This window comes from Garra rufa, chromosome 12 (genome assembly GCF_049309525.1).
Source record: "Garra rufa chromosome 12, GarRuf1.0, whole genome shotgun sequence".
In the NCBI taxonomy this organism is placed as follows: Eukaryota; Metazoa; Chordata; class Actinopteri; order Cypriniformes; family Cyprinidae; genus Garra; species Garra rufa.
In genome coordinates this window covers 2,088,395-2,101,144 of record NC_133372.1, presented here as the reverse complement: position 1 = coordinate 2,101,144, position 12,750 = coordinate 2,088,395, and the positions used below count along the sequence as shown (strand labels likewise).

At 34.7% G+C, this 12,750-nt stretch overlaps 2 protein-coding genes across 2 annotated transcripts in view; both read left to right on the top strand.

Moving 5' to 3' along the window:
• txnrd3 (thioredoxin reductase 3) overlaps positions 1-10,257 on the top strand; it is a 26,625-nt gene extending 16,368 nt beyond the window's left edge. The window contains exons 11-16 of the mRNA XM_073851433.1: positions 1,402-1,478; positions 6,266-6,422; positions 6,513-6,620; positions 6,721-6,816; positions 8,081-8,215; positions 8,304-10,257. Of these exons, the coding sequence (XP_073707534.1) occupies positions 1,402-1,478; positions 6,266-6,422; positions 6,513-6,620; positions 6,721-6,816; positions 8,081-8,215; positions 8,304-8,366 (636 nt within the window). The 3' untranslated portion in view covers positions 8,367-10,257. The remainder of the gene's footprint in view (positions 1-1,401; positions 1,479-6,265; positions 6,423-6,512; positions 6,621-6,720; positions 6,817-8,080; positions 8,216-8,303) is intronic.
• The window catches only part of LOC141346786 (thioredoxin reductase 1, cytoplasmic-like), a 7,333-nt gene continuing 3,972 nt past the window's right edge, over positions 9,390-12,750 (top strand). Inside the window, exon 1 of the mRNA XM_073851744.1 lies at positions 9,390-9,403. Within this exon, the coding sequence (XP_073707845.1) occupies positions 9,390-9,403 (14 nt within the window). The remainder of the gene's footprint in view (positions 9,404-12,750) is intronic.

The window sequence follows — 12,750 nt, the reverse complement described above, 5'->3', positions numbered from 1 at the left end:
TTTTTCAGCACATGTAGTCAGAGTTACAGAAAAATAATGAAAATACAAGAAATAAGGAGCTGTTTTATTTATTTAATGTGACAGAAAAAATGAATCACCAGTGACATACATAAAACCTGATATACTAATCTTGCTACCCATAAGGAAGGTAACACCAGTAACAGTTTTCATGAAAAATGCATTTTACAAAATGACTGCTGCAAGGTGTCAAACCACATGTTGTCAGTCATAATATACTCACTAAATTAAGTAGTTTAATCCATTTGCATTCTAGTTTTTTTTTTTTGTTACAATTCCTTAACAATAAAGTAGGTCTCACCAGTGACTTCAACTAAAAGCTTCATATGAATTCATCAGATAAATGAGAAAATATCTGATAACTGAAAAAAACAACAACTGTGGACTTAGCATGGGCATTTTTCATAGATTGTAAAGAAATAGGAAGAATGAAGTCAAGTGATGTCATCAGTGTTTTATATATATAAAACTCTAGGGGAACAGCGCTTTTAATATGTTTTATAAATTGAATGCCATTTACATCATATACTTGATAGTTATGAAAACATTATTGAATTTGAAATGGTAGAAAAACCTGTTTCAAAACAAATATTGCCACATTAATGGCTCAAGAAGGTGTAATTGTTTAAATAACAATAAATATGAAATTGTAACCCTAAAGTGTTTTTCCAATGTAATATTTCTGTTAAGGCTAAGGACACAAAAATTGACTTTTTCCCCATAGACTGAACCAGGGAAGATTTATTAATGTGTCTTGTCTGCTCACCAAGACTGCATTTATTCATTTAAAAATGCAGTAAAAACACTAATATCGTGAAATATTATTACAATTTGAATCAACCGCTTTGTATGAAAAATATATTGTGAAATGTAATTTGTTCCAGTGATCAAAGCTGAATTTTCAGTGTCACATGATCCTTCAAAAATCATTCTAATATGCCGATTTGCTGCTCTAGAAACATTTCTGATTATTATCAATGTTGAAAACACTTGTGCTGCTTAAGTCATGTTTATATTTTAAATAAATCTTGATCTGCACCTATGGTTGTTCTGGCTTCATCAGCTGCTTAAGTCAGTGAAATATGCTGCTTGGAAAAAGATTGCAATTACAAAGGGTTTAAAAGCAGTGTTGTCAAGTGTTTTTGTTAAAGCATTTGCATCAATTATTCAGTTTAAACCTTCATTTGAGTAGCTAGACTGTGGTTTAAGGTGGTTGAATGTCTGGTTTTATGTTGATGTAATCCCTATGGGCGTTTGATTCCTATAAACAATGCTCAATTATTTTTGTGTTTCTTTTGTAAGTCAGGGAGGAGTCTGGTGTTTCTGTGGTAGTCATCAGTCACATTCCTATAATATGACTAATGTTTGCTGTGTCTGTCTCAGGTGTTGATCGCAGTGGGTCGTGACGCCTGCACAGGAAAGATCGGTCTGGACAAGGCTGGAGTTAAAGTCAATGTCAAGTATGTCCCTTTCTTTTGTATGGTTTATTTTAGTCATCTGTCCTCAGTTCCTCCCACAGCCCATAACAGTCCTTGTTGTCATGGTGGCTTTTGAGAGGGCGGGGTCAGAGGCGGGTTCTGGAGTATCACGGTGAATCAGCAGTTATTGATTCTGGGAACTGAAGAGTGTCCAGCGTCTGACCAGAGAGCATATGGAGTGTGTTTATGGAGTAGACTGGGTTGGGATATATTCAGCTAAATATTTCCATTCAGTAGTGTGGGATAATTCATATTAATTCACATATACACCAAAGAAAGTGTGTGTGTGGTTTGAGTCAGTCCGTTCTCAAGTACAATCATGTGATTCCGTGTGACCCACATGCATATGGGAATGATGTATGACTCTTTTATGGTTCTTCTATATGAGTGTCTTAAGCAGATTTATGGTTTGAAATACTGACTTAGTTGCTCATTTCAGATTAGTAATGCACATAATGTGTCTGTACATTGCAAAGTCAATGTGCAATAGTTGCAGTAACACCCAAGTTTTCCTAGATTGCAGAAGTGAGCTCAAGGTGATGTAATGTGGTTGTTGCATTACAAAGCATTTCTGCTGATGCTTTTCTGTGGCAACCTAAAACCTTTCTCTGGTTTTATTTATGCTTTAGACAAAATTCAAGGTGCATGTGTGTCGTAAGTTGAAACATGTAGGAGGGCATTAAAAAAAATACACTTGGATTTATTTCTCACACTATATTTAATCTAAATATTTAAAGTCCTACCTTAAACTGTTAAAAATGATTAACACTTATTAAAACTTAAAATGGAGAAACTTAAAAATAAAAGCTAAGAAAATTATGCTATAATTAGGAAAATTTATTATAATTATAATTTATGCTATAATTAAAAAAATACTCATAACCCTGGCTTGTATTCCATTTGTTTATATTAATTTGAAAATTTACTAATGCATTTTAATCAAAAGTTCAACATTTAATCAAAGTTGCACAATGGCAAAGTACACTAGCTTTTTGATAGACAGACAGATAGATGGACAGACAGATAGATAGATAGATGGACAGATAGATGGACAGATATAAGGATGGATGGATGTAGAATTCTTAAAAAGAGGGATTTTAATTCCCACACAAGCTTATAAATACACTTGCATGTTAGTTCACACTAGAGCTTGGCGATATGGCAAAAAATAAATGTCTGGGGTTTTTGAAGCGATTTTTAAATGGTCAACTTGAAAATGTAACTACAACATGATTCAAGTAACTTGTTCTTTATTAACCCTCTAGTTAAAGAAAAGTCTGTTCCAAGTGCACCTCACATGAACATGATGTAAATGTTAAACAAATCACTTGTTCATTCATCTTTTCTGTAAAGATATTTAACTACAACTAAATCTTGTACAAACTTGTGTAAAATTCACTATTATTAACTATAAATGTTCTGTAAAATCAATGAACCGCAGCTTTCAGCCTGTCCCCATGATGCAAACGTGAAATATAAGACATACAGTAGTAGTTCCTCACAGGTTTTTTGATTCAATTGAACTGCTTTAACTTTTTTTTTTTTTTTTTTTTTATATGTGACTCTAGACCACAAAACCTGTCATAAGGGTTTTTTTAAATTAAGAATTAAGAAGCCCTGAAACAACATACAACACTACACAATTTTGCTACAAATTTAATTGTATAAAAAGTATACAAATTAATGCTTTGAGTAATTTTTTTTTTTTTTATTTTTTTTTTTCACATTTACGAAATTTGGCCGAGATACAACTATTTCTTATTTCTATTCAAAATTGAAATTTCTGTATTTCTAAAAAAAATAATAATAATAATAATAAATAAATTGGTAGAACATTACATTTGAATTAATCAATAAATTCTAAATAATTGCCCTGTCCTAGTTCACACGTATTTATTTTTCGTCACAAATGAGTGAAGTGCTTGCAACATTGAGCCCTAAAAAAAACATTTTAGTTATTGAAATGAATGCACAAATTAAAACCTCAATACAAAAGATTTAATGTTTAAGGATTTTTTTTTTTTTTTTTTTTTTTTTTTTAGATTATCACATGGACAATATTTTTTTAAAGGTTTGGTAATATTTCTATTCTAAATCGTGATTCCTCTTTTTTTTTTAAAAATACGATCGTGGCAGAACATTAAATTTGAGTTGATCAAACCTAGTTCACACATCTATTTTTAGTTGCAAATGAGTGAAATGCTTATAACTTATGAGCCCTAAAACAGCATTTTAATTATTTACAAGAATGCACAATTGAATGAAAATCTCAATACAAAAGTTAATGCTTTGAGGAACATTTTTAGATTATAACACTAACATTTCACAACCAAATAATGCAATGTGAAGAGATTTGAGAAGGGGAAAGGTAATCTAATTCAGATCAAGCATCAAGACCAAGTTTGAAATGGACAGTTTGTTGTAGATGGAGTTTTTACTCTGTCCTCAAGACCTGGGGTCTGTTCTTCATACCTCGCTAACTAAGTTAGCTGGATTTGATTGTTGACGATTTTGCGTGATCTTGGATCATTCGGTTCTTCGACGCTCATCCTGGACTTGCTGTCATAGCACCAGATCCGTAAGCGTAAACATGCTCTGGAGCAGGCTTACTTTATGTAAACAGGATTAGATCGCGGCCACTCAGTTATGTCCGCTTCATTTATACGAAAGCAACAGCGATATTATATTACAAGTCAAAGATGACCGCACATATATGTGATGCAGGGTAATTTATTTAAAAAAAAAAAATGCTGTCTGTCATTTGAAAAGTGCATATGTCACTTAAACATAGTTTGTGTATCACTGTTTTACCATAAATATCATCAGTGTAACTAAAGATAATGCAGTATTTGATTCTCTTATTGATTTCATACAGATACATACGGGTCATTTTCTAAAAAAGGGAAATGTACTATTAATCATTCTATTTAATTTGATTATTTCACATTTAATTTATATTTTAGAGTAGTAATAGTAAATTACTTTGTGGAATCAAGATGAGAGACCATGGCTATAAAAGCGAAGGTGGATTTACCTAGAAGCTTTTGTTTCTTTAGCTCAGTATACTCTATTTTGCGGGAGACTTCTCTTATAGAGCAATTGGATGTCACCCTGTTTCATTTGTAGAGACAACGTTTAATGGTCAATACATGTCATAAAGGAAGTAAAATTAATTACAAGACTGTCCACCTCTGTATCAGGCCTCTCTGCCTGCAACTCACACTGCAGTCAGAAATAGAAGTACACAAGTAGATACAAATTCAGGCCAAATTATGCATGCACTTACAGGTACTTCCTCCAAACTACAGTCATCTGACAGGGTTGCTTCACTGTCCTGTGCAATGGAAACAAAATGCTGTTACAATGGGATGTGGTACTGCCCACACACACACTTTTTTTTTTTATTATTATTTATTTATTTAAATTTATTTATTTCCCAACTTACTGTGCATACTTCAGTCACACAGTGGGAACAGTTAAAAGTCATGGAGTGTTATGCAAAACTACATAATAATAAATAAATAAATGTTAAAGTACAAAAAGCATTTTAATTAAGGCAACAACCAAATATTTTACATTGTACAAATATAATTATAAGCTCATTTACCAGTTATGAAGGTGCTGCTGGTCTAAAGAAGAGCTGCCCCCAGGATGCCCTCAACAATGGGTCCAAAAAGGGTTTGAGGGGGTGCAGGACCACCACCTATATTTTTTTGCTCTGGCCTTTTCTTGGTTGCTGTTATAAACAAACAAACAGATTTTTTTCAGAGTCTCTTTTCAAGAGACTAAAAGCAATATAAGTGATAAATATTACCATTCTGTAGAATATTCTTACATTTCACTTTTACTTGTTCCTATATTCTAGTGGGTCCTGTTGTGACTCTAATGTGAAAGAGGATTCCCTTTTCTCTTCCCTGTAATATAATATAATTCCCTTTAAAATAATATAATTTTAGTCTTTCGAAAAGAGACTCTGAAATAATCTGTTTGTTTGTTTATAAAAGCAACCAAAAAAGGGAAGAGCAAATATAATATGTGACCCTGGACCACAAAACCAGTCATAAGGTTAAATTTTACAAAACTGAGATGTATACATCACATGAAATCTCAATAAATAAGCTTTCTATTGATGTATGGTTTGTTAGGATAGGACAATATTTGGCCGAGATACATCTATTTGAAAATCAGGAATCTGAGGGTGGAAAAAAATCAAAATACTGAGAAAATCACCTTTAAAGTTGTCCAAATTAAGTTCTTAACAATGCATATAACTAATCAAAAATTACATTTTGATATATTTACAGTAGGAATTTTGCAAAAAATCTTCATGGGACATGATCTTTACTTAATTTCCTAATGATTTTTGGCATAAAAGAAAAATCTATAATTTTGACCCATGCAATGTATTTTTGGCTATTGCTACAAATATACCCCAGCGACTTAAGACTGGTTTTGTGGTCCAGGGTCACATATAATAACTTAAGAGTTTAATTTGTGTCCTTCGACATGTTCGCCGACCAATCAAAGAGTTGCCGATCAATGTTTCTACTATCGATACGTAGCCCCTTTTAAGCCACCCAGTGATCTCAGATAACTTCATCCAGCTACACTAATCATCAACAACAAGTGCGTTCGGAGAACCGGAATAGCGAGCTCATAGTTAGCGCGATGATTTGATCTTGGATGTAGTAAGCGAGGTACGAAGAACGGACCCCTGGACTTTGCTTTACAAATGCTAACATTGAGTCATTTTCTCTTCCTCTGTCCAGGAATGGAAAGATCCCAGTGAACGATGAGGAGCAGACAAACGTTCCTCACATCTATGCCATTGGAGACATCCTGGAGGGGAAGTGGGAGCTCACGCCTGTGGCCATTCAGGCCGGGAAACTTCTGGCTCGCCGACTCTATGGTGGAGCGTCTCTGAAGGTCTGCCATAGTCATAACCATTCCTGTGTGCTACAGATGTTAAATTAAACTCTGTTTTCTGAGATCTCACCAGTTCCTGTGTCGTTTCAGTGCGATTATGTGAACGTTCCCACCACTGTCTTCACTCCTATGGAATACGGCAGCTGTGGTTACCCAGAGGAGAAGGCCATCGAGATCTACGGACAGGAGAACCTCGAGGTGCGTGTTTGCAAACAGACGTCAGAATGGAAATATTAATAAGCTGTGCTGATAATGATTGGGTTTTAATGAAGTGCTCTAATTGTGTTTGTCTCTGCAGGTCTATCACAGTCTGTTCTGGCCTCTGGAGTTCACCGTTCCTGGTCGGGACAACAACAAGTGCTACGCCAAGATCATCTGCAATAAACTTGATCATGTAAGACACGCATAAGTCACAGTCTATATATGTGTTTTTTTTATTATTATTATTATTATTATTATTATTATTATTATTATTATTATTATTATTTCTGAAATTAGTGGTGTCAATTGGTTGATGCAGGCAATTTTTTCAGTTTAACGCATTCTAAATGTTTACCACAATTAATGCAGGGCAAGTAGGGTTCGTACAAGGTGCTTGAAGTACTTGAATTTGACTTTGAATTAGAGATTTAAGTTTTGGAAAACCCTTGAAAAAGCATTATTCCTAAAGAGGTACTTAAAAAGTGCTTGAATTATTGAAAGACAACGCATCTATGAAATGGGCGTTTAATTTTGTCAAATTCGCACAAAAGATATTCAAACCCAGATTAAACTACGGCTATGCGATACCTTAGTTATGTCGCCAGTTAAGACATGAAGTTACAAAAAAGGCGATTAAGGCTGCTCTAAAACAGCATACTTTTATTATTTATGCGTCACGTTTAAAGCAGTGTCACATCTGTGTCAAGTTTACCAGCAGCAGCTTTTAAAGTAACAGCAGCCAAAATATCCAGATGCTGTGGGTAAATCAATAACTTGTGTAGTTTTAAGCTTCATCTTTAATTTAGAATTGTTTGGCAACTATTAAAGTGGGCTATATTTTCTTGCTGAATATATAAAAATAAATAATACATAAATATAATACTATAGTCAGTGGTTAAATTCATAGAGAAATATCAGTGGTATGAGTTGGTACAAATTGAATGTCAAATTATTGCAAAATAGAAGTATAATGAAAACTTTGTTAGGTGAGATTAACTGCATCTATTTGCAGAAAGAATTGTGCAATTTTAATTTGTTCAATTGTTTTCCCTAATCAATTGACGGCACTAATTAAAATAAATGTAAAGGCTTTTATGAAACATGTCTTCTAAGTCACTAAACTGAACTAGATTGAACAGTTCTTCTACCAGTGTTGTTATTGTTAACTTAAACTGTAAATCGATTTTGGTAATTAAAATAAAGCTTTAAAAAAATCTATATATAGAGTTGCAATGTTTAAATTGTCAATATACTTATGTCAGACTGTTTGTGTTGATACATCAGTTTTAAATACTGGCTTTAAATCATGTCCTTGTTTGTTTTACAAGCTCATTTCTAACAGGAAGTTACTTATTTCCATCGAATTGTGTAAATGATTTGCATTTAGATTCCATGTTATCATCACTGGAAGCGACTCTGCACTTTCACTAGTATTAACTGCTGTTGTCTTTGTTCAGGAACGTGTGATTGGCTTCCACTATCTGGGTCCAAACGCCGGTGAGGTCACACAGGGCTTCGGAGCCGCCATGAAATGTGGGATTACCAAAGATCAGCTGGACAACACCATCGGGATTCACCCTACATGTGCTGAGGTGCGTTTCCTGCTTCATTATACATGACTGATATCTCAAGTTCTTGATCTTTTGACTATAACATCTCCTTCCCTTCATTTGTTTCCAGATATTCACCACCATGGAGGTCACCAAGAGCTCCGGCGGGGACATCACTCAATCCGGCTGCTGAGGTTAAACCCTGCTCGTTTAACAGGCTGTCAGGACTAGTTTAAACTAGTTTATTCTAGTGATTTATCCCTCTCCTCTTGGCATCAATACACTCGAGTCTCTTTAATTAATCTCAGGTCATCAAAACTAATCAGATGCAACATCATGATCCGCCCTGCCCTTAAAGGGCTTTTGAGTCTCACTGTTGTTCCCCATAAACACTACATCTCCAAAAGTTTTGGGACACCCCCTTCTAATAAACAGGTTTGACTACTTTAGTCATTTCCATGAGTACAAATCTTAATTTTTAAGCATATAATGATATTCTAGGGAATTGTGTGTTTCTTTATAGCAACAGTTTGAACGGGACCCTTTTCTATTCTAACATGACAATGATTGTGGAAGCATGTGACTGCATAAAATCAAGTCCTAAGCCCAGCTGAACACTTCTGGTGTGACTTTAAATGCAGAACTTGAGCCAAAAACTCATCACCAAACACCACTGACAATTATTCGGACACCCCCTTCTTTAGAACTGAACAAGGCACTTCCAAAACTGTGGCAACAAAGATGAAAGCATGATTTAAAAATTGTATTTCCATCTCTCTTGCAACCGTTTTGGAAGTGTGTAAAATGACTGTAGCCACATGTACAAGTCATTGATGTTTGGTGATGAGTGTTTTAGCTCAAATCTGCATTTAAAGTCACACCAGATGTGTTCAGCTGGGATTATGACTTTTTTTTTTTTTATTCTGCAGACCAGTCAAGTTCTTCCACACTGACTGAACCTTGCCTTATACACAGAAGGGTCCTGTCCAAACTGTTCACAATTTCCCAGAATGTCATTATATGCTTAAAAATTAAGATTTCTACTTTGGAAATTACTAAAGAGGTCAAACCTGTTCATTAGAAGGAGCTATCCCAATACTTTCGGCAATATAGTGCGTTTCTCCTTTTACAAACTTGTATTGTGGGCGGAGTCTGGGAGCAGCAAAAAGAGGCGGGGCTTTGCTTGTCTAGAGACCAATGATTGGGAGAGGAGATGATGACTGACAGCCTGTTAGACAGCGGGGTTACTCTGCTTTAACCAGTTGTCCAAGTCAGAAATGCACCAAATGTGTCTTGAGCTTTACACTTTTCATTCTTACACCTTGTGAAACTCAAGCACGCTCATGCACGCTTGGTGCTTTGTGACGTTTTAACCCTTAACCCACGTTCTGTGGCGGGCTACGACTGATGTTTTCTGCACTTGGACTTTAAATAAACACATGTTAACATCGACACTGATCTTTGGCCGAGGGCCACACACTTTCATTTCTTTTGGTTGTAGGAGTCTATTTTTCTATATTTAATAGCGGTTTGTCATCAGTTGCTCGGCAGAGCCGTCAGCATTCCACGTCAGGATTATAGTAGGACGGATTTCACTTCCCGCTCTCGTTATTTTCTGATTTAGTGGTCGAGTAACTCAGACGTGATCGAAGCGCAAACCAAATGCAGCATGTAGATGCTTCCTCAAAGTATTTAAACATATCAGGCGTCACCGAGATCCGTGTGACCGCAGACTCTTTTGTAGTTTGTGATGCCTGTCGGAGCACTTAGAAATATCAATAAAATGTGTATGTTCATATTTTTATAAATATATCACTGGATTACCTTACATGTATCTGTATGGAGGATTCATTCAAATATAAATGCATGTCTATTTGTGTTTGTTTGACTTGCTGTTTATTTGCTTTCTGGATTATTTAGTTCTTTCATCTCATCATTCACTCCCTTTGGCTTTCTGTGGATTGTGTTTAAGGGTCAAAGTTCTTGCATTTATTCAGAACTCAGCTCCTGATGAATGTACAATATTTCCATAGTATCTCTGTTCGAATTCTATTCACGAACTTTAATAAAACTATGTACACAGATTAAGTTTCTTCTACACTAATTTATCTAAAAGATTGATTAATTTGAGTGCTGTACAAGACTTGAAACTTTAATGAACGTTCATAAATTGTGTAAATTTGTACATTGAACATTAAACCGTGATAAAACAGTCAATATATAATTAGAAGTTTATGACTATAATATGTTCTGATGCTTGATGGGGGTGGGGGAGCAAAGTTGTAAAACTTTATTCATTTGAAGCAGGTAAAAAAAAAAAATACATATCTCATTTACAGTTGAGGTCAAAAGTTTACTTCCCACTTTCAGAATCTACTAAAATAAGAGGAATCTAAATGCATGGTAATTTTTTTTTTTATGGTTTAGTACTGACCTGAATAAGATATTTCACATATGAGGTTTACATATAGTCCACAAGAGATAATAAAAGTTTACATACACTTGATTCTTAATACTGCTGTTTTTTTTTGTTTTTTTTTTTGTTTAGTTTTTTAATGATAGTTGTTCATGAGTCCCTTGTTTGTCCTGAACCGTTAAACTACTTGCTGTTCTTCAGAAAAATCCTTCAGGTCCAACAAATTTCTTTGGTTTTCCAGCATTTATTTGTATTTGAACCCTTTCCGACAAAGACTGTTTATTTTGAGATCCATCTTTTCACACTGAGGACAACTGAGGGACTCATATGCAACTATTACAGAAGGTTCAAACACAGAAGGTACATTTTTCTTAATTTGCCTAAATATCTTGGGTTTTTTCATTTAGTACTGCCCTTCATAAGCTACAGAAGATATTTACATGCTCCCCAGAAGACAAAATAAGTTAAATTAACCCTATTTTTCAAATTAAGAAGTGTTCACCCCTGGCTATTAATGCATGTTTTTTCCTTCTGGAGCATCAGTGAGTGTTTGAACCTTCTGTAATAGTTGCATATGAGTCTCTCAGTTGTCCTCAGAGTGAAATGATTGATCTCAAAATCATACAGTCATTGTTGGAAACGGTTCAACTACACAAAAATGCTGGAAAACCAAAGAATTTGTAGGAGCTGAAGGATTTTTCTGAAGAACAGCAGACAGTTTAACTGTTCAGGACAAACAAGGGACTCATGAACAACTATCACTAAATTAAAAAAGCCTGTTGTGGATCATTCAGGTGACAAAATATTAAGAATCAAGGGGATGTAAACTTTTGAACAGGGTCATTTTTATAAATTCAAGTATTTTTCACTTGTGAATTTTATGTAAATGTCTTTTATGTGACATCTTATTCAGGTCAGTACTAAATAATAACATGCATTTTGTATAATCCATCTTACTTTGCAAGGTGTATGTACTGTAAGTTTATTCATGTTAATCAAGAAAAAAGGACTTTCCAGATTTTCCTATTTTTAAGTGAGTTTCCTTCTCAGTAAATTACACACTGCAGCATTTCAGATAATTTTAGATGCTTGGATTATGAGTGAGATAAATGGAGTTGAAAAACAATGGTTATAAAAGCATATGAATAAAATGACATCAGCTGATTAGCTGGAAACTCTTTGTAAACAGGAAATGTCTAAATCTTCATTTCCTTTAGCAGGAATTGGCTGTTATGTACATAACCGGATCAGGCCACTGCAAATGCAGGACGCTTACTTCCTAGAGTTCCCTTGATGAAGTGCACATATCAGACTAGTTGAATTCAGTCCTTTTGATGACACTACATGAATATTCACATCCATGCAGTGGCTTATAAAACGCTCAATTCCTAGACAGCACACCTGTTCCTGTGAAGTGCAGCGTATTCATCTGAGACAAAGAGCGCTGGAGACCTGAGAAAATGATGATAAAACGCCTCATTTTCATGCATTTCATTCAGAGAGTGAACAATCACAGGCCGATGGATCAAACGCGCCTGAGCAGATCAGTGTTTGTGATGGACAGAGTTACAGGTGTCTCATTCTGTTTGATTTGATGTAATAATGCTCTAGTTCATTAAATCCAGCCAGCTGTGGACTGATTTATTAAACTATTTTCTTTAAAAGTACATATTTAGTGTACATTTCAGAAAGTGGATTTCGCTCTACAGTCTTAAAAATAAATGTGCTTTAAAAGGTTCTTCACAGTAATGCATAAGAGAACCATTTTTGGTTCCACAGAGAGCCATTCAGTCAAAGGTTCTTTAAAGGACCATCTCTTTCTACCTTTTTATAATATGAAGAACCTTTTGTGAAACGGTAAGGTTCTTCAGATGTTAAAGATTCTTTATGGAACCATTGAGACAAAAAAATGTGTTTTTATGGCATCGTGAAGCACCTTTATTTTTAAGAGTGTAGAGAAATAACCTCATCAACTTTGGTTGACTCATTTGTTATGAAGAACCATCATTCAACAAGCATAAACCTCTCTATTAAACTGGTGATCTGATGAATCCAGGATGTAGGTAATGTTTTTAATGTGAGTTGTTAATCAGTTGGCGTCTATATACACTACTGTTCAAAGTTTGGGGTCAGTAAGACTTGTAATAGTCTTTAAAGAAGT